General features: G+C 37.1%; 1 protein-coding gene across 1 annotated transcript in view; it reads right to left on the reverse strand.

Annotated features, from left to right (window-relative positions):
• Window positions 1-21,991, reverse strand: part of LOC113983542 (serine-protein kinase ATM) — a gene marked incomplete at its 5' end in the record, with an annotated part of 59,516 nt that extends 37,525 nt beyond the window's left edge. The window contains 14 exons of the mRNA XM_039387217.1: window positions 1,224-1,423; window positions 2,651-2,777; window positions 4,028-4,146; window positions 4,737-4,983; window positions 5,298-5,467; window positions 6,150-6,326; window positions 7,614-7,734; window positions 17,809-17,939; window positions 18,077-18,152; window positions 18,598-18,753; window positions 18,846-18,928; window positions 19,494-19,693; window positions 20,843-21,011; window positions 21,911-21,991. Of these exons, the coding sequence (XP_039243151.1) occupies window positions 1,224-1,423; window positions 2,651-2,777; window positions 4,028-4,146; window positions 4,737-4,983; window positions 5,298-5,467; window positions 6,150-6,326; window positions 7,614-7,734; window positions 17,809-17,939; window positions 18,077-18,152; window positions 18,598-18,753; window positions 18,846-18,928; window positions 19,494-19,693; window positions 20,843-21,011; window positions 21,911-21,991 (2,057 nt within the window). The remainder of the gene's footprint in view (window positions 1-1,223; window positions 1,424-2,650; window positions 2,778-4,027; window positions 4,147-4,736; window positions 4,984-5,297; window positions 5,468-6,149; window positions 6,327-7,613; window positions 7,735-17,808; window positions 17,940-18,076; window positions 18,153-18,597; window positions 18,754-18,845; window positions 18,929-19,493; window positions 19,694-20,842; window positions 21,012-21,910) is intronic.
• Between the last annotated feature and the right edge of the window lie 4 nt (window positions 21,992-21,995).

Consider the following 21,995-nt stretch of genomic DNA (forward strand, 5'->3'; position numbering starts at 1 on the left):
ATAAGGTTCTCAGGGTTTTGTTGAACTGAATTTTGACATATTCCTTGGATGGAGAAACAACAGCTTCCCTGAGCAACCTGCTCCAGTATTTAACTATTCTCACTGCAAAAATCCTTTCCCTTACATCCAACCAGAATTTCCCACCTTGCAACTTGCTGTGTTGTCCTTGTCCTTTCACTGTATGCTTCTAGGAAAAAATCTGACTTTACCTTTACTGTAAGGTGTCTTCCCCTCCAGAAACTGAAGAACAGAAATTAGATCAACTCTACCTATCCCCTCCAGAGTCTTCCACTCAACCTATCCCAGTTTGTAATTATCTCTCAGGTCCTGGCTGGATGGGTGACACAGTGGTATTCCATCTCAGGTGAGAGACTTAACGGTTGCTTTAGTTCAGTTTCACAACGTACCTGTTGTCCCACTCTTACAGCTAGACAAGGTCCCTCTGAAAGGCAGCCTTGCCCTCCAGTGCATGGACTGTCCCTGTCCCAGTTCAGTGTTAGTTGCAATAGTAAGTCCTATAATAATGGCATTTACCATAAAATCCACACATCTCTTCAACATCTCGGCCTATGAAACGCTTCAAACAAGCAAAGCAATCAACTTGCACATCAACTCAAAGATATTTAGGTGAATAACTGTCTGGGAAATCCAAAGCTAAACATGAAGTAAGAAAATACCTTAGTCTTCTTATCTGAAAGACAAGGATCTCCATTTAAATCTTAGGCCTGATGAAGGACCAGTTTTCTCAATCTGAAGCAAGCTAGGATAACACGTACCAATTCATTTTGCTACGTACCCACCAGTGAAAATGTAAATGTCAATACTCTTTATTAATTCAATAAGCACATTTTATTTGACCTGTGCTTATTTTGCACTTAACTCTACATTTTGAATTTTTCTCCCATATCCCTTAAATTTCTAAACACCCTTTCTGTCATCAAAATCTCCCAACACTGTTTATTTGTACAATTTGATAGCCTATTACATGCTGCTGCAGTACAGTGACCATCTAAATACAAGGATAGTACAAAACATTCCATACTTTAGTAAGAGTTCTATATTTAAATTCTGAAATAATAAAAGAATGGCAATTTAATTTTAAATCTCAGCAAATTTTAATTAAGTCTACAAATGAATTCACATCTGCTGGCAATATTGAAATGTACGGTTCCAAGAATAAGGAAGAACAGACAGGAAGAACAAGAGATAATTACTGTATTTACCTGCTATTGATGTGGTGAATCAGGGTGTAAATTACATCTCGGAGTACAAAAGCCCAGGCTCCTCCTAAACCATCTTTTATTTCTTTAAGTAAGAGACCAACAAACAGGTGATAAATTAGAAGAACTCTGTGTTTCTTATAAACGTTGTTTGTATCTGATACATGCTTACAAAGAGCTAGAAGGATTTTCTGGAATGAATCCTAAAAATGAATAAATTTTGAGTAAAAAATTAATTCAAAATGTCAATACAGATATACCTTACATAAAGAAAAAACTTAAGCAGGATATATATATTTTGTTACAGGGCATGGGCAAAGAAGCTTCATTATTTTTATTGCTTTAAACAAACAAAAAACATGGAAACGAATTCTCTGAGCAGGACTATTAGCCACACATTGCCTCATTTTCTTTTTTTATTCCTCACAACATGAGAAATGTTATGCACATTTTTCAGAGAGCCAAACACTTATGGTAATTTTTACCAACAGAAGAAACATCAAACACAAAGCATTAAAACACTGGGTAATGATTCAACCTATATTCTTTCAAACATAATGTTAATTCGCACAAAATGCACTATTTCATGGAATATATCACTATAGACTGCAACTGTTAAAATTGTAAATTTAAAAAACCCATCATTTTAAAATACTAAAAAGTCTGGGTTACATTTGAAAAAACTTACTGCACTGGCTGGCAATATTAACTTTTACACTCAAAATATTTAGATGAACATGGTCCAGAAAAGTTTTTTTTTAGATTATTTATGGATAGGCAAAGTAAGTTCTTGACAACATATGCAACAAAATAGCATAACCTGAAACAGCTACGTTTCTAAGGAATAAAGTTAGAAGACAGTAATACATTCAGGTTTTATTGCAAGGGCTATATAATTTCATATGTCTTCATATTTGCCTTTAATAAATGAAGATCAAGTTTTGAAAAATATCACTGACTATAAAATTTCACAGTCAGTAAGAGAAGCTAACATTTATATTTTAATTGTAGGCCGTATTTAGATAAAATTTGCCATATGTAATTATTTTAGAATGTTCTTCGGACATATGACAAATATGTCACATTCTAAATTGTGTCCAGTATACGCAGATTTCCCCAACCCTTAAAATAATCCTCTCTACTTTATATATATTATATAATCCATATAATTATATAATTAACACAATTATAGAATACATATTATATAATGCATGTAATGCAACAATTAATAAAATACTATAATTATATAATGCACATAAATCTGTCCCTGAACTTACGACTTCTTCCATTTCAGAAGGCAAATAAAAGAACAGAAAAGGGTCTAAGGTTGTTTATTTTCCTCATATAGAAATGAAGAAAATGTCTAATTAAAACAAAATGTACCCATAATACAAACTCTACAGAAAAAGAAGTAATTATTACATACTTACAGGGCTTTTAGAAAGAACTGCTACAATACTTTTTAATTTGCTTTTATGACAGTTGCTAATATAGTCCAAGGTTGCCTTAATCACATAAGATGGAAAATGAGGAGGATTAGGAGCAGGATCCAGTTCCCTAAATGAATAAAAAGGAGATTTATATTTTTCTTCCCCAAAATTAAAAGACTTTGTATCTAATAGAGTAATTCTTTTTGAATAAACACATGAATTCCTAGAAAATTTTTTCTGCTTTCAGTAAGAAGTACCAAAAGCACCCAGAAAACTGACTTATACCTTATTTTGTAGCTGCTTATTGTCCTTCTATGGCAGCTTTCTAAGCTGTATTTTCTTAGCATTCTTTCATATTCTTTTGAAAGATCTTATTGCTAAAAACCCACACATTTGCCTATTAAGGTACTTTGTGGGAAAATCTAATCGCAAGTCATGGATAAAGCTTCTGCATTTTGTAATTGTGGGAACAATGTCATTGAGAAAAAAGTAATTATGAATCTCATCATAAAAAAAGGACAGTCAACTTTTCTGGGATCTCAAAAAGAAAAGAAATGCATCATGGTAGTAACAAAAAAGCAAAATCTAAGTTTCATCACTCTTTTCTTACCATTCCCTTCTTAGAAAGAAAAATTTTATTTAAAAGCAGACTCCACAGTCTGTTAATAAACTTACAGTAAAAAATTTCTTTAAAGAGTTTGGAAATCCTCAGCCATTTAACTTTTGGCAGATTTTCATAGGAATGCTTTGGTTTCCTTCAAGTTTATATTTCTAAAATAAAGATACCTTCTTCGATAACTTTAGGAAGTGCAATGTTTTTCCAAATAGTTTGTATCTTAACACAAATTACCTGAATTAACTGAAAAGTCAAATAAAAATGAAGATATTTATGGCATTAGAATATTTCTATTCATTAGGAATTTATTTGGCATTGCTTAACCAATCCCCTTACCAAAAACAAGAGCTTCCACTACGAGAACTGCTAAGAAACTTTACTTCTCAGTGACTTCTAGTTATTAAAGACCATTAAAAGAATCACCTTGGAGACTAAAACCTGACCAATTTTACAGAGAGGACAGTCCATCCAAATTTGAACTAATCCAAACTGGCACTGTCATAGTCCAGCTCATCAACATACAAGGGTATTCTCTTGCCCACACAATCATTCTTTCCATTAACTGAAGAATTACAGAGGTTCTCCTTCCTGATCCCGGTGAGTAACTATGCGAGAAAGCACGACTGTGATACATCATTAGTAATGACAATAAAATCCTTCAATTCTCAACTTCAAGGCCAGCTCTTATGCCTGAAGGGCATGTTTTAGTGCACCATGTTGTATAAACACACTCAGCATTTAGAAAATGTACAAATACATACCTTATGTATTTACTTAGATGAGCTCCTTCTTCTACCATGGTACCAGGTGGTTCATGTAAAGTCATCAACAGTTCAACCACAATCTCTGGTAAGTTATTATGAAATAAACTGTCAATTTGCTACAACAAGAAAAACAGTATTTTAATAAGAAAAAAAATATTTTAGCTAAAATGATTTAATATTTCTTTTCCTTCTGAGAAAACCTATTTTCTCCTGCCTTGATTCTCTATTTGTTCCTTTATCCATGACATACAATTTATTCATAAATTAAGCCTGGTTAAGCCTTATCTACGGCAGTCACAGGTAGAACAATTTACTTTCCTACAGCATATAGAAAAAAAATTATGTTTTACTACTAGTTCTGACTAGTCTGCCTCTGGAGAAGATGGCTCCTCATAAACCATTAACAAAATATTTTAAGAGGGAAACATGACAGATATATGACAGAGAAACTCAGGGTTATATAATGAATGGTAAAAAAAATTTACTGCATTCTGAAAAAAATTATAATTCAGTCAACTGTCTGCCTGAAAGTTTCTATTGAATAAGCTACTTGAAATCCTTGGGATAAAAATCTGGCTGGTTTGAATTCATTAAAATAATAATTTTGTATCTATAAATGAACTGTTTACATTTAGAGAACATAAAAATGTTTCTTTCTGGTCTGTTAAATGCTACAGAACTCAATTTACACATTTTAAATGGATACCTGTTTTCCTAAGCAGTTTTCATCCTTAAGCATGTCATAGACTTTAGAAGCCGTATCTCTTTGCTCCTCTACTTCACTCTTTCCATGGCTTTGATAGGCAAAATATGGAAGGATATTCACGAGCAACTTTGGAAAACAGTCTGCTAGAACCTGTCTCCAGTCTTTTTCGATCTTGTCAGCAAGTGACTTCACATCTTCAAAGTGACTTCTAATCACCAAGTGTGGAACCAGAACTTTATAACAAGACCTACACAGGGTAAATAGATTTCCAAAATGTCCTTGAACTGGTATTTTTAAAAAACCTTGAGCATCATATAGCAAATACCGTTCCTCTACTTTATAACAAAACTTACAATCATTGCTTAGCTACTGCTACACAAAAAAAAAATAAATCTTACCTGCATAAATATAATATACATGACGTTTAGAATATATTTCAAAAGTTCTCAATACGTTACCTTACAACAAAATCCTGATGCATTACTACGTTTAGGAATTTGGGACCCTGTGTCATAATTGTAAATAAAATCTAAATAATGCTTTCATATATAGCAAACTTACCTGTAGAATTCTGCAAGGCTACCATAGTTCAGAAGAACATAAGGAAAAGCAGACAGGCTATATCCACTGTCATTTATTTTCAGCCACTCCATCACCAAATAGTCTAAATGTGACATCATGAAGTCTTCTATACTTTTATAGCCAAAAATGTCAGATACTTTTTTCAAAACCTGTACATGAATTAAGATTGCAAAAATAGCATACTGAGTACATGATACCATGGCAAACTGACAGCATTACACCTCCATGTGTACCCCTCCATCTTTTAATGAATACTTGCATAACTCAGCTACTATTAGCATGAGCAAGTTTTTTTTATTATTTGTATTGCCACATCTCAGAACAGCGCAATCAAGGAATTTTGTGAAGTAGAGACTTTGTGTAAAAACAGAAGCAGCGAATAGAAAGAAATGATAAAAAGGAGAGAAAACATGCACTTAAAAAATGACTGGCATGAAAGGCAATCATTTCAGTATGCCCTTGTGAATTTCAAAACAGGCACATACCATGCTCCGACACTTTGCATTTATTTTACATATTTTCCACATTGGAAAATTTGCTTCCACTGGGTAGAAAATTTTTTTTAAATGAAATCTGCAATCTTCAATGTATAAAAGTCTATTTGTATTTCAGATCTGTGCTTTGAACACACATGATTTACCACTAAAATTGGCTTTTATGATGTCATTATTTCTATGTAAGCAGTTAGATATAATTACAAATTCATTCAGTTATTTAAATACCACATTAGTGATACCCTTACAAAATTTAACAACTTTCAACACTGACAAAGCATTTTGTACTCATCCAATTTTAGCCTAACCTACATATAAAATGGAATTTTATACTTGCCTTTTTCACCAGGTGAGGTTCTAATCCATTCTCTTTCACAGACTGGCAAACGGCAAACAAAGCTTGCTTTTCACAGACTGGACTGCAGCACAGAACCATGGTTATAAGCATCAGCAAAACTGCTTTTCCATTATGCTGTTTGTCCAAAAGATCTTCAGGACTTGCATCACCCCTGACCTTCAATAAGAAATAATGAAGAACTTGGACAAACATTCTGTTAAAGTATTCTCCTAATTAATAAATGAGCATAAATAATTTAAAGTTAAGGGCACTGACATAAATACTGCTGAAAATCTTGCTTTATTTGCTTAAAAATTACTTTCCCCAGCTGCCTGCTTCACTCCTCAACCAAAAGTTACTGCCTCCAGCATGCCAGCACACCTGCTGACACCTCATACACTCCAGTTCATATTATAATATCAGCAGTTTAAACAAATGCAACCCACTTAACAGAGAAATTATAGAGGCACAAGACAAGTCTCCTTTTTGCTACTCCCTGATGCATATAGGAAAGAACTGCCTTGCAATTCAAATGCAGGCATGGTGTTGACAAGTGATGAGTTTAAATAATATTAAGAAACTGCAATGAAAAGGCAGAAGCTGAGACAACACCAAACTGAGGTGACAGAAAAAGGAGCGAAGATAACATAGAAATAAGATGAGATGACAAAGAGCTGGAGGAAGCATTTCTGAGACAAAACACAATGACAGAGGGATGAAGCCTCAGCAGCAAGCCCACGCTACAAGACAGTGGGCAAAGGCAACAGAAAAAAATGCAGCAGAGAGATGACATGCAGATAGATGACAGCATGATAGAAAAAAAGTGGAAAATGTAGATGATGTAGATGACTTAGCAGGGTAGCAAGGAGGGAAGAAAAGTGAAAGACACTAAAAGAAAGATTAATAGTTAAAGAAATTCCACAGTAATATACCACAACGTTGTATTTCCAGTCACTGCACTGAAGTCAAACTTTTCCTTCATTTCAAGTTTCTTCTGAATAGTTTAGTTTTTTAAGCATATCTTAAGTTTTGTGAAAACCACTGCTCTAATACCTTTAGAAACATGATCTTTCTGAAATTTACAAACCTGGTTTTATTCTATGTAAACACATAACTTAATTTACACTGCCTCTTATTCACTATTTGTATGTTGTCTAGATTATCAAAGCTACATTTTTCTATGATTCTTAAGTGTTACAGCACTGAAACCTGCAACAACAAGTAGTATGATTCAGAAGAGCAGTCTAGAACATATAGTGAAAAAATTTACAAACTTCTAATGTGGGTAAAACAGTGAGTTACTGGGTGTGTAAGAAATTTCCTGACTACCGCTTTGTTTCACCAGTTCAGATTACCAGAAGTCCAGAAGAATTAATGTTCTTGGAAAACTAAACACAAGCATGTTAAAAGTAATTTTATTCATAAAATTAAAATTAGGCAAAACTAATGACTAGATGTTGGTACCAGGTTTCTCATTCCTTCTTGAACTCTGAGATAGGCATTCTCAAAAGCCTTTTGCTGGAGCTTCAAGGGAAGAGGTTTTGACATTCCAGAAGAATCTCTCTGTTTCACATCTTGAAACAAACTTTAAAAAAAAGAACAATCATTATTAGCATAACATGTCTACAGAGTTACTACATATTGTACTTATCAAATAATAATATTCTGATTTTCTAAATATAATTATTTTTTTCTTAATTTTCTAATAGAGCAGTTTCCCTCCACTCCCTTAAACATAATCAAGAATCTCTGTTGGGGTGAAATGGCAGAGAATCGTCTGAAAATACTTAAAAGTTTCCCAACCTTTGCCAATGCAAGAAGGCAAACTTCAGTTGTCCATCATAATGGAACATTTTATGTCATGAAGTATGTTGAGAGTGTATTTGTTGAACAGATGTGTACATAAAAAGAGTTTCTCAAAGAGCATATGTTTTGCAGATAAAGGCCCAACCCACTTTGCTCTTTGTAACAAATATGGGAACATCACAGTGAATCAAACCAAACATTACTCCAGCCATTTCTAAGTGACTATTAGCGTTTACCTAAGAAAGATCACCATATGCTTGCCTTGAAAGCATAATAATTCCTTGAATACAACATTTGATCACGGGTGACCTAGGCACACCATGAGTTAGAAGTGCTGACTGTATTTAGTATACTTCAATAATTTCCTCTTTCATTAATTTATTGCTTTTTGAACCACTGTAAATATTAAGACAGTTGAAGGTAGTAGAACAACACCGAGGGTAAGTTGTTCTACAAAGAAATAAACCACATTTTTTTGGAATCTTGAACCTGTTAGCTTCACTTGATGTCCCCTCGTCCTCAAACTGAAAAGACTGTCAATATTCACTTTGTTCTGATTTAGATTTTGTGGACTTATGTTATGCCTCCTGCAATTCAACTCTTTTTGTGCTGAAGGGCTTCATTTTATGCAACCGATAGTTGTGCATAAAGTGTTTCATACTTTTGAACATCTCTCCTCTACTCCTATTCCAGTTCAATTACACCCTTTTTGATGTATGGAGGAAGAACTATGTACAGTATTTAAAACATGAGATCCTTTTGTTGCAAAGCAATTTAAATTAGTAGTAGAATGGCTAAGGCTTAGTAGAAGAGTAGGCCTAGAAAGCAACACTCCAAAGTAGCAACCTTGTTTGTGTGAAGTGGAAACCATAATCAAAGGATCTAGTCAGGCATGTATGTAACGATTTGTTACCTAGGATGTGGTTAAGGTCTGTTAAACAGTTTCTAGGGATAAGACAACTTAAGCAGATTTATGATTGGAGTAGATGATTATTAATTGTTATCAGTATGAAGTATGAGCTTGTTTGCAACTGCACCTGGTTTGCTGTGGAAACTGTAACTGTTTTGCCGTGGAAACTGCACGTAAACTTGTTTGTGTATAAAAGCTGAACTGAAAATGAGGGTCTTCGGAATCCTGACTTTGGACGCTAGTCCTCAGGTTCCCGGGGCCCCGAATAAAGCACCGCATAAACCGGCACTCTGTTGGTTTGTGTTTCTTTTGGTTACGGGCAACAGTTTTCTGGCGACCCAGACTGGGGACTCCGGGGGTAGCTGGGGCGGCTCACGAGCTGATCTACTCCACGCCGGCAACCAGGTGATTTCTGGGGAGACATCGACCCGTGCCCGACCCCGCACCTGCCGGACAACCCATCCAGGTAAGCCCGGAGGTGCTTTATTCCTTTAGGTTTGTTGGTTGGGAGCCTGCCTATAAGACGGGACCGTGAGTTACCCGCTAGGTTGGGCTAAAGGTACCTCGGTTGGGAAGCCTAGGCGCTGGTCGTAAGACGTAGCGAAAGCCGCGCTGTACCAGCACTCGCCACTCAGAGGGAGAATTGGCGAGTTGGTTTTGGTTTTGGTTTTGGAATATGTAATTGGTTTATATCGTTGTGTTATTGCGCTGGTCGTAAAACGTATTGGTTTATATTGTTGTGCTATTGTGAATTTGATTTTGAATTCAGACTGTGGGGTGTGTGTGTGTGTGTGTGTGTGTGTGTGTGTGTGTGTGTGTGTGTGAGTCAGTATGATGCCGTTTAAAACCTTTAAGGCACTATCTTGTGCAGAAAATGATATCCCTAGCGATTCTCCGCTTGGTTGCTTGTTAAAACATTGGAAGGAAAGAAATTTCGGACAAGAGTTAAGCAAGAAACAATTGATTGATTATTGTAATAATGTATGGCCTCAATATGAGACAGAAGGAATGCAGTGGCCTAGAAATGGTTCAGTGACTTTGGAAATTATAACCCCCTTGATGCGATATTTACGAGAGAATGAAATATGAGATGAAATACCGTATCTAGACTTGTTTTATTATTTAAAACGTAAGACTGAATGGCAAAAAGAATGTGGTATGTTGATTTTGAAAGAATTAGATGATAAATTAGATTTTCCGTCAAGAACGGAAAATACGGTTTTCAGAACCAGAGGAGGATGTGTCTTTGTTAGTCTCCCCCAGCATAACTCCAAGTGCGCCCCCGAGAGATAGTCTCCCTTCACGTGTGAGGGCACAATCACCCACCATGCCCCCGCTAGAATCGTCCTCAGATGAGGAAGAAAAGAGAAAAGGGAGAATGTGATTTTGATAGAACTCCTTTAGATGAACGAACGCGGAGAGCACGAAGAGAACGAGGGAGGAGTAGAGAAAGACGGCGGGGGGGGGGGGAAAGTTGAGGGAAGTTTCGCTTTCACCCCCGAGATTAATGGCCCCTTCACGGGAAGCAGTTGGAGTGGACGGGGGAAAAGTCATGATGAAAGTTTCTTTTTTTACCTAATGATATATTAATTTGGAAACAGTCAGCTGGGTCATACAGAGAAAATCCGGAGCAGGTGACTTGTATTATAAAAATGGTTAGAAAAACTCAAAATCCGGACTGGAATGATTTACAGGTATTGTTAGATACAATTCTGGATTCAACTGAAAAAGAAATGGTATTAAGAGTGATGGTGGAAAGAGCGAAAGAAAGAATGCGAACTCTGCCCCGGGCGGCGGGGGGAACAGTGGATGATTTTGTGCCGCGGGAGGATCCCGGGTGGGATCCAAATGTGTCTGGAGATTGTAGAAAGTTGAGAATTTACCGAGAATTGTTGGTGGAGGGAGTGCAAAGTGAGATACCAGGGACGCTGGACTGGTCAGGGCTGTGCTCGGTGGGACGGAATAGGGGAGAATCTCTTTCAGCCTTTTTAGAGAAGTTAAAAGAGGAACCTCTGAATGAAGTTAAAAGTAGCAAAAAAGAGGAACCTCAGAGAGAGATTACAAATAGCCCTCTGATAAGAAGATTAGTAAAAGGTGACTTTGAGGCTAGGACGCTGAGGATTCCCCCTGAAAGTCCCTTGGGGAACCTCTTAGAGAACCGGAGTTGTTATTCCAGCACTTATAGAAGATCAAAGGAGAAAATGATTAAGTATTGTATTGAAGTGTGGGGAGGTAGAAGAATAGGAAATAATACTTACTGGCCCATATATGGTACTTTTAAGAATTGGGTCTGTGAACTTTTAACTTGGTATGTTAGCAATAAAAACCCTTTTGCCCAGAGGAGAGTTTTTATGCCGATATATAGTTAGAAGCCAGTGAAGATATTTACTTGTTTTCTTTAAGAGAAAGAAGGAGCACAACCCTTTAGAGTGCGACAATACCTAATTAGTTTAGAAGCCAGGAAAGGAATAGCTCCTATGATCACATAGTTTTTAATTTTAGGGATATTAAAAGAATGTGAGTCAGAGTTTAATACTCCCATTTTTCCGATAAAAAGCAAAATGGTAAGTATAGGTTAGTGCAAGACTTTAGAGCAGTAAACCTCATCACAAAAGATATCCACCCGGTTGTAGCTAACCCTTACACCTTGTTAACATCTGTTTCTGAGAGATTTCAGTGGTTTACAGTGATTGATCTAAAGGATGCCTTCTTCTGCATACCACTGGCACGGGAAAGTTGGAAAATCTTTGCCTTTGAATGGGAGAACCCAGAGACTGGACGGAAGCTACAACTTACTTGGACTCGATTACCACAAGGATTCAAATGCTCACCCACGATATTTGGTAATCAGTTAGCAAAGGAACTTGAAGAATGGAAGACTACTCAGGTAAAAGAATCTCTTTTTTCATATATAATACTTCAATATGTTGATGACATCTTTTTGAGAAATACAGAGCAGGGACTCTGCCGTCAATTAACCACTGAACTGTTAAACATGCTGGGGCAAGCAGGCTATCGAGTCTCAAAAGAAAAAGCACAACTAGTAAAACAGAAAGTTATTTATCTGGGATGTGAAATCTCCCAAGGAACCCGGCGCTTAGGAACAAATAGGGTTCAAGCAATATGTGCTATCCCTATGCCCCGAAATAATCAGAAACTGAGATCTTTTTTTAGGAATGGTCGGATGGTGCAGACTGTGGATCCCCAACTTTGGACTAACTGTCAGACCTTTATATGAAGCAGTAAAGGAGCCCAAGCTGACCTGGGGGACGAAGCAAGAGAAAGCGTTCCAGGAATTGAAAAGAGGCCTCCAGGAAGCACCTGCCCTGGGACTGCCGGACCCAACCAAGGAGTTTCAGCTCTATGTCTGCGAGAGACAACGAATGGCTTTAGGAGTCCTCACTCAGCGTCTAGGATCCTGGAAAAGACCGGTTGGGTATTTCTCCAAACGGCTAGACGCAGTAAGTGGGGGATGGCCAGGGTGTCTCAGAGCTGTGGCAGCGATGGTTACTTTAATACAAGAAGCACAAAAATTGACTCTGGGAAAACACATGGTAGTGTACGTACCCCACATGGTCATAGCAGTTTTGGAACAAAAAGGGGGGGCACTGGCTCTCATCTAGCCGTATGTTACAGTATCAAGCTTTGTTGAGAGAACAAGATGATGTTGAACTGAAAATCACTAACCATCTCAACTCAGCAGAATTCCTTAAGTCTACACAGGAAGAAGGTATCCTGGAGCATGACTGTGTAGAGACCATTGAACAAGTCTACGCGAGCAGAAGAGACTTGAAGGACGAGCCATTGACAAATCCTGACTGGGAATTGTTCACTGACGGATCTAACTTTGTGGAGAACGGCACCAGGTATGCTGGGTATGCAGTGGTCACTGAACAAGAAGTGATAGAAGCAAACGCACTACCCCCAGGTACGTCTGCACAAAAGGCCGAAATATGGGCATTGGTGAGAGCTTTGATATTAAGCCAAGGAAAGAGAGTTAACATATGGACTGACTCCAAATATGCTTTTGGTGTAGTTCATGTTCACGGAGCACTCTGGAAAGAGAGAGGACTTCTTACTTCTCAAGGGACAACGATTAAACATCGGGAAGAAATTTTACAATTGCTAGAGGCAATACACAAGCCCTCAGCAGTGGCAATCATGCATGTTAAAGGACATCAGAGAGATCCCGGACGAGAATTTCGAGGTAATCGACAGGCTGATCAAGCGGCTAAGCAGGCCGCAAGAGAAGTATGGACTCAGATGGTTCTTTTGCCTGTTTGAAATAATCCAGCAATAGCATATATGGAAGAAAAACCACATTATTCACAGGAAGATGAGAAATTAGCTCAAATGACAAATGCAAGGAAAAATGTTAAAGGGTGGTATATTTCCCCCATAGGACAAGTGATTCTACCTGTCAGAATAATGAAAGTAGTGCTTGAAACAGAACACAATAAGTGCCACTGGGGTGCAGAAGCATTGGTAAAATTTTTGAAAAATGAGGTTCTCTCAAACCAGATGTTAATATTGGCAAAAAGGGTAAATGTAATGTGTCCTATGTGCATAAAGAATAACCCAGTAGTCAGGAAGCAGGTGCAGATGGGAAAATTACAGATAGGTCAGTTACCGGGAGATTACTGGCAAGTAGATTTTTCTGAGTTGCCTAAAGCCCAATCCTATAAGTATTTGTTAGTATATGTCTGCACCTTTTCAGGATGGCCTGAGGCTTTTCCCTGTAGGACTAATCAAGCAAAGGAAGTGGTAAAAACTCTCTTGAGGGAAATCATCCCAAGATTTGGAGTTCCCCTAGGGTTGTCCTCTGATCGAGGACCGCACTTTATAGCAGGAATAGTACAAGATGTGTCGGTTGTATTAGGGATAACATGGAATCTCCATACACCATGGAGACCACAGTCTAGTGGACAAGTTGAAAGGATGAATCAGACATTGAAAGGTCAATTGAAGAAAATTTGTCAGGAGGCAAAGATTCCGTGGCCCCAAGCAGTATCCATTGCCTTGTTGAGAATTAGGATCAAACCAAGGGAGAGGATAGGAGTAAGTCCATATGAAATATTATATGGCAAACCTTATCATGCAGCTACCTACCAAGGGGATCCTCATATAGTAGGTGATCAAGCAGTGTTTAATTATGTGTTATCTTTAAATAAGACTCTCACAGCCCTCAGAGGAGCGTTGCAGTGGAATCGACCTTTGCCCCTGGAGAATCCAGTGCACGACATTTCTCCGGGAGATCATGTCTACGTGAGAAACTGGTCGGTGGAGCCGCTGAAAGAAACATGGGACGGTCCTCGCCAGGTGATAATGACGACCTACACGGCAGTAAAGGTCGAAGGAATCGACAGCTGGATCCATTATACTCGGGTCAAGAAGGTTCCAGTTTCGTGGTCGGTAGAACCTCTCTCACCCACAAGAATGGTATTTCGAGCCAACCATTGAGGATCATAGTGTTCCTGAGGTTGATAAGTTTAGCAGAAACCACCGTGAGAATTGAGACCCCGGATCCTTACTTATTTGTACCAGAGCATACTGATGTGAATTTAACCTGTTTATTTTCAGATGACCAGGGAGCTGAATTAAGAGATGTCCATGTCAAGTGGAGATGGAGAGATCAAGACCAAATCATGACAGAAGGAGTGACAACAGTTTGGGATGCTACACAACAAAAAGGTTACACCGTTCTGCAGGTACCCAAAGTGTCCAAAGCTATGGAAGGGACATATATGTGTGTAGTTTGGATTTGGGAAAGTTTTGATTATGGACATATAGAAATACAGACAATAAACACGACTCAGAAGACGGTGACCAAAGTGCGAGTTTTACCCACTAGGAAACAATCAGACATGTGGGATGGTCCTCCTTTAAAAATCAATTGTACCTTCCAATTTGATGATTGTCGAAAATCAGTTAAAGTAAAGTGGTGGAAATTGAATGTGGCAAATCAATCTTGGGAATCACAAAGTCAAGGAGTTAGCTGGTGGTCAAATAGTAAGGGAGGCAAAGGGTGGCTGAATATTTCTAATCCCAGAGTAGGAAAGACAGAAGGTACATTTCTTTGTGTAGTCTCATGTGGAGAAGAAAAAGATCACGGGATAAGGACAGCAGTAGCCGTACCACATCAAGGAATAAGAGTTAGACCAGAACATAGTGTTTATCCGGCCCAGGAAGGAAGAGATCTGATTCTAAGCTGCAAAATTCCAGAAGGACAGTATTTTGAATATGGGTGGTGGTTTAAGGGACAGAACTTGAAAGTTGGAAAAAGACATCAGATTGAGAAGAGAGCAGATACAATAGTTTTGAAAATCAAAGAAATACAAAGAAGAGAAGATGAGGGCCAATATACTTGCTGGATAAGTAGAGATGACTGGTGGGACACTGGAATTACTGTCGTCCACGTAAGGACTGAAAGAATAACCCGACAAGTAAGTAACCTGCAGATTCCAGATAGAGAAGTAGAACAAGAAAACCTAGTTGTAGGCCTAATTCGTGATTTTGGGAAAGTACAGAATGTCACAAAAATCACTGCATGTCTCCCTATGCCTCATGCTGCAGGAGACCCAATCCCATGGGGAATAATTCCAGTACCGGAAATCCCTAGAATGTTTAAGAATACTACATGGAATTGTAGATTTGTAACTAGAACATGGAATGAAATGACAGATGCATGTTTATTGAGAGACAAAATGACTAAAAAACAATGTGAACAGATGCCTGGATATTTTCGCTGGGTAGAAAGTGGGAAAATTGGAAAGTTAGAAGGAAATTGTTTGATCTCAGGTTCAGTAACACACCCATGTTCTAAAGTACAAGTTCAAATAAAACGAGAAAAGCAAGAAGAAGTGTGTCAAAATACTACTAGTTCTACAACCATGGAGGAATGGCAAACAATTTGGGGACCCAGCTTACTAGAGACATATAGTTATATTGGAAAAGTACAGTGGTGCATTCACTGGAAAGGGAAAAAGAATCAAACTTATTCTATAGGAAATAGAGGGAATCATAATTGGAGGACAGAAACACGTACAAAAGAGGATTGGAATTGTACTCGAATATACACATGTGATACCCCAGACGATGAGATAGGTTTAACGCCAGTCAAAACACTCTTGCAGTTGGGATGTGAATGTCGGGGATATAATCATACGATTAAAGGATCTGTGAAAAACATTGATTGCCGTACCACTACAGTTAGGAGCCCAGGAAATTTGGTATGGGTAATGGGACATGGCCAGTGGACTACCCACATGCCCATAGATGGTCCGGTTGTACCTGTCACACTAGGGATACCTACTCTCTGTCCATTCTGGAAGCAAGATAAGTTAACATCAGTAGAAATACAACCACGAAGGAAAAGAGAAGTTAGTAAAGATATTGATGACCTGGGGTTGGGAGATTGGCATGAACCATCAGCAGGAGTTAAATTTGGATGGGCATTAGAGCCTCTATTTGCACCAATCTCAACATACCGGAACAGAGAAATGCTGTTTAAATTAATGGGACAAACTGAAAGGTTAGCAGCAGTCACTAAGAAGGGATTTAAAGATCTAAATTTACAATTACAAGCCACCTCTAGAATGACCATACAAAACCGCATGGCATTAGACCTAATATTACTTAAGGAACATGGAGTTTGCAGCTACCTGCATGCAAAGGACGAGCATTGTTGTGTACACATCCCAAATGTCACTCAAGAAGTAGAGAAAGATATTAGCCAATTAGAACAAATTGACGAGAATGTTCATGAACTGCAAAAAGAAGCAGAACATAATTGGATAGGACAATTATTCAGCTCCCTAGGTCTTCATGTGTCAGGATGGATATCTTCTGTTATCCAGTACGGAATATTAATTGTAATAATTATTGTCATAGCCATAACTGTTTACAAGTGTCTTTTAGGAATGATTGTAAAAGAAGGTCAACATACGAGACGCATCATGAAAGCTATAACAAGAAAAGAAATAATCTCACCGCAAAATGAATCACCTCCTACCTACCAAGAAACTACAGCCTGAAGATTGCTGTATTTGAGCATCCTTGCAAGCAAAGCCTGAAGAATGCTCAAAAGGGGGGACATGTTGCAAAGCAATTTAAATTAGTAGTAGAATGGCTAAGGCTTAGTAGAAGAGTAGGCCTAGAAAGCAACACTCCAAAGTAGCAACCTTGTTTGTGTGTGAAGTGGAAACCATAATCAAAGGATCTAGTCAGGCATGTATGTAACGATTTGTTACCTAGGATGTGGTTAAGGTCTGTTAAACAGTTTCTAGGGATAAGACAACTTAAGCAGATTTATGATTGGAGTAGATGATTATTAATTGTTATCAGTATGAAGTATGAGCTTGTTTGCAACTGCACCTGGTTTGCTGTGGAAACTGTAACTGTTTTGCCGTGGAAACTGCACGTAAACTTGTTTGTGTATAAAAGCTGAACTGAAAATGAGGGTCTTCGGAATCCTGACTTTGGACGCTAGTCCTCAGGTTCCCGGGGCCCCGAATAAAGCACCGCATAAATCGGCACTCTGTTGGTTTGTGTTTCTTTTGGTTACGGGCAACACTTTGAAAAAGTTTTTATGCTATACAGTGTACCTAATCTCTTTTTAGAGGATAAACAACTATTTTCTATTCAAGTTTTGCATAATAAATTTAGTACAAAATTTGCTATCACATATAGTTTTATATACATATGTATGGTTTCTCGCTCTCTATATACAGATCTCTCACATCACAGAATAACTAAAAAGTAGATGAAGTTTGAACATTTACTGTTCAAAGCTGAACACAAAGTAAGTTGGTACGTTTTTATATTCTGACAAGATTAAAGTCCCAGAAGTACTGAAAAGTGCAGCTATGCAGAAGCCAAAGTGATACCTAGTAAGGTGAAATTAAGCATCATTTTTATAAACAGAAAAAATATCTACATTATCACCTGATAATTGACTTTGCAGCAAGAATGCGAACTTGATGGTGACTGTCTGCAAGGAAATGTGGGAAGGCATCATTCACAGGTAGATCTTCATTTCTCACATTAAGGATTGCCCAGTTGCAATAAGGATCGGCCTGAAGAAAATTAATATTGTGATTTAAAATCTACATTAGATGCACTGAAAGATGCAAAAGATCTTTAGACACTATTTTTAATTACATCTTAAGTAAATATTTAGCATGCTAATGAATGTCAGAAAATCTGGGATTACCTCAAGCAGGGCTTTCATGCAGTTTAAAAGGGCCACTCTTACTGATGCAGTGCACTTCCCTCCTTGAGATAAATGCCTAAAATAAGGAAAACTTGAATAAGGGAAAAAGTTGCCCACAATTTTGAAAAACAGCAAGTTAGCTTCTGCTGCTCACAGTTGATTACTTTGTACTCAAAAGGCACGTTTGGGTCGATTTGACATTTTTATTGGTAATTGCAAACTATTCATTTTTGTTTGCTGAAGTTATCGCTTGTAATAATTATTGATGCAACTCAGCATAGAATCAGTCTTTGTTAATTCACAACAGTATAGGGTTTATTGTTTCAATACTATCTTAAGGACAAATCTTTGCTACAGATATAACATGTCAGAAAATCCAGAAAGTTAAATTCTGGATAAAGATATCATAGTATACCAACAGCAAGACACAAACAGCACCACAGTCTTCAGACTGATAGCAAAGTTAAAAATTAAAAATCAAAAATTTTATGTCCAATAGACTTCTTCATTAGATAACATACCAAAAGGCTCCAACAACTGTCAAAAATTGTCCTCTGGCACTCCCTGTCTCTTCAGCATGTGCATCGGACTGGGCCAATCCTACTGCTATAGGGAGCAAATTATTCAGAATTTCTTTACAAACTTCTTGATCTCGACGGTACAAAGAACACACGGTACTGTGAAAAAAAGACAGAAAATCCTGAAACACTGAAAATCCACCAAATCCTCTAAAACAGATGCAAAACACGCTGAAGAGTTTCTCTCTTACGAAAGAGGTTTCAGAAGTATATCTGCATCCATTGCAGGCAAGAGGTGTTCTTCAGTAGGGAGCTCCTTCAAAAGAACCAAGTACTGTGGAATAAAAAAAAAAAATGAAATAAAAAACCCAAACAAAACCAAAATGGAAAACAATACTTTGTAACTGGAAAATAATACTTAAGAAAATAAGTAGACAAAAAGAAAAATTAGGAAACTTTTTTAGTAACTCTTACACAAAGTCATGCAGCAAAGATACCTATTGTCAGCTATTGTGTGTTAGACTGGTCATGTTTTCATGCAAAGACTGTCACACAGTAATATAGATCATGAAATTTTTAGTTCTGGTAGTAAAAATATTTCCTTTGTAAACTAAAACATAGATCCTATTCCACTACAGAGACTGTTTTCAGTTATTTAACAAATAATTAATAATAAAGGCAAGATGTTATACTTCTTAACTCTTTATTTTCTGGCTTAAAAATTCTAACTGCTCTTTCCCTGACCACAGCACATTTCAAAACCACTAGAATTAGCCATTTTAAGTCTTTTCGGGGAACTGACAACAGGAGAAAGACAATATGTAACTGACAAGACTTTACAAATTTAATAACAGTACAATTACAGAGGTCAGTCTGCTGTAAAAAAAGCTCACACTCACCATGTGCAGATGTAATGGCTTAGTGCTATCAAAGACACTGCCATCGGTAAGCATTAACAGCTTCTGCCGTATGTCAGAGGCTCGGAAGCTCACTGTCTGAATTTGGACTGTAGTTACAGAAATACATAGGAACCTCACAATTTCAAGGAGAAGTAAATCCTGCTTTGTCAACTGTTCCTCAGCTAATGGGCTCAAAGCACCTGAAAATAAGATTTCCGTGTAAGAAACGTTTCTCCAAGGACAACAGAAAAGGCAGTAATATTTTAGGTCTTTACAAAACTAGTAAGTTCTCAAACAGATAGAGGACAAGCACCTTTACATTTATTTGTTATTGAGCAGTAGTGCATCAGTAACAGCTAAAGTGTGTTTCCCACTTCTATAAAGGCCCTCTCTAACACAGGTTTTAAATTTATGTGGCCATACACACAGCTGATTTCTCCATCAAGGTTGAAATGGATTCTGTAGAACCATCCACGACTGTGTTCTTTTGTACTGTTAATTATTTCTTAGGATATATTTTAAATTACAGATTCCCCAAAATTGAAATGATGACAATTACTATGTTAATATCCTAATATCCCATGTTAATAACCTAAACAAGATAGTCAGACATGTAATTTTCCTGTCACATTTCGGACTCCTGTAAGTTCCAGCAATTGCTAGTTTTACTTATTAGAATATTATCTGGATAAGATACTTATAAAGACATTTATTCAACATGACAAGAAAACAGACCAGCTACTGTTTGTGACAGTAATATAACACCCAGATTTCCTTCTCAGTCAACAATAAAAAGACATAGTCCTGGTTAAACATTAAGATACACAGCATTTTAACCAAGAATGTAAAACAAAAGAGAGCATCAGTACTTGTAGCTCATAACAGAAATAGACTGATAGATTCATGCTCCTGCCCCTCTGAAGGTCCAGAAATATTAAAAAACTGACCATGTCAAGAATTACTCTTCAGGAAAAGGAGAAAAATTAAACAGCCCTACTTTTAAGAAAATGCAGCACAGTCTAATAAGAGATGGGTATTCTATAAACATTTTTTCTTGTCTCTTCTTTGCCAAAACTTCTGCCTGGCTTTGAAAAAGTTAGCTACCTTCTCTTCTTGCATTTTACTACTTATAAAATAAAAAATAAATTTCTCCTTTCTAAAGAGCTAGAACACTTCATTAACATCTTTAAAACACTGATGAGAATTAATTGCTTAGGAAGTACCTGGTTCAACCATTACCTGTTTCAACTACTAATATAGCATGATTTTGTATCTTGCTATCTTTCAAGCAAAGAGCAATTTGTAAAATCAAGCTTTTGCAAGTAGTTTTGGACGTAGAGAAGACTTACCTGTTACAGTTTGCATATCCCCAGATTCAATTGTATCACTGATGTCAGTCACTGAATGATTATCGAATAGATCATCAGATACCTGGTTATCTACTTCCACTATACTCTCCTCAGGATCATTCCTGAGATCCATTTCTCCCAGTACACTTGGTTTTCCAGTAGCTGTCATCTGACAAAAACACATCCTTTTAAAGTTGGCTTTTAAAGACAGAAGAAACACCGCAGACACAGCACAAGAAGAGACATTACAGTTCCTCAGTAAACTGGAATAGGTGATGACAGTAAGAGCTACATGAAACTGATGAATTTCATCCTTTGGGGTAAACCTGTCATCTACACATATGAACCATCTGAATTATTTTCTTCAGGATATAAGCTTCCTTAGACAGATACTAATCTCTGTGTTAGTTTTTTTAAAACAGTTCTCTCTACAAGACCCACAAACTTCTCATCATGTTTCATTATTACAGAGAAATGAAAAGGCATGTGACTTTTTTGGGGACACACTAATTACTACTTTCCCTACCAGATGACAAGTTAACAGAAGGTAAAACTCTCAGCTCTTCCTCATCTACAAAAACAAAGGAATTTGCCCATCTGGACCTGACTACAAGAAATGTGCCAAAAAGAGAAGTTTTAAGTGAAGTGCCACACTACTACTTTTCCCAGTGAGCCATTTACAGTTAAATAGTCACACAATAAACACCAAAAAAAAAAAACCTTCAAAAGTGCATTAAAGTTAAACATCATGTGTTATAGAATTTTTTGTATATACTTCTACTGTAATGAAGTATTAAAAAAATGAAAAATAGCATAATTTTGTTTTTTAATGTGAACTAGAATGCTAACCTTAATCACATGTTATCCATCTGCTCTCTTTTTTTCCCTAAGCTGTGTTCCATTGCTAAAGAAAAGCATTCCCAATTAGGGATTCTCTATAAAACTCAATGTATTTTGATTTTTTTCAATAACAGGTATCTTGTTTGGTTTGCCTCCAAATTACTGTGCTGTAAAAACAATCCTCTCATAGAAGAACACCGTATTTAGAAATAGACAGAATGTACTTACGAGATTTTTGCAAATATCTATGAGATCGTTCATAAATTTTGATGTTAACAAGCGTAGGAATATATTAGACAATATCTTATTAGCA

The sequence above is a fragment of the Pipra filicauda genome, unplaced genomic scaffold, assembly GCF_003945595.2.
Source record: "Pipra filicauda isolate LSUMZ 115617 unplaced genomic scaffold, ASM394559v2 scaffold540_size334518_pilon, whole genome shotgun sequence".
Classification (NCBI taxonomy): Eukaryota; Metazoa; Chordata; class Aves; order Passeriformes; family Pipridae; genus Pipra; species Pipra filicauda.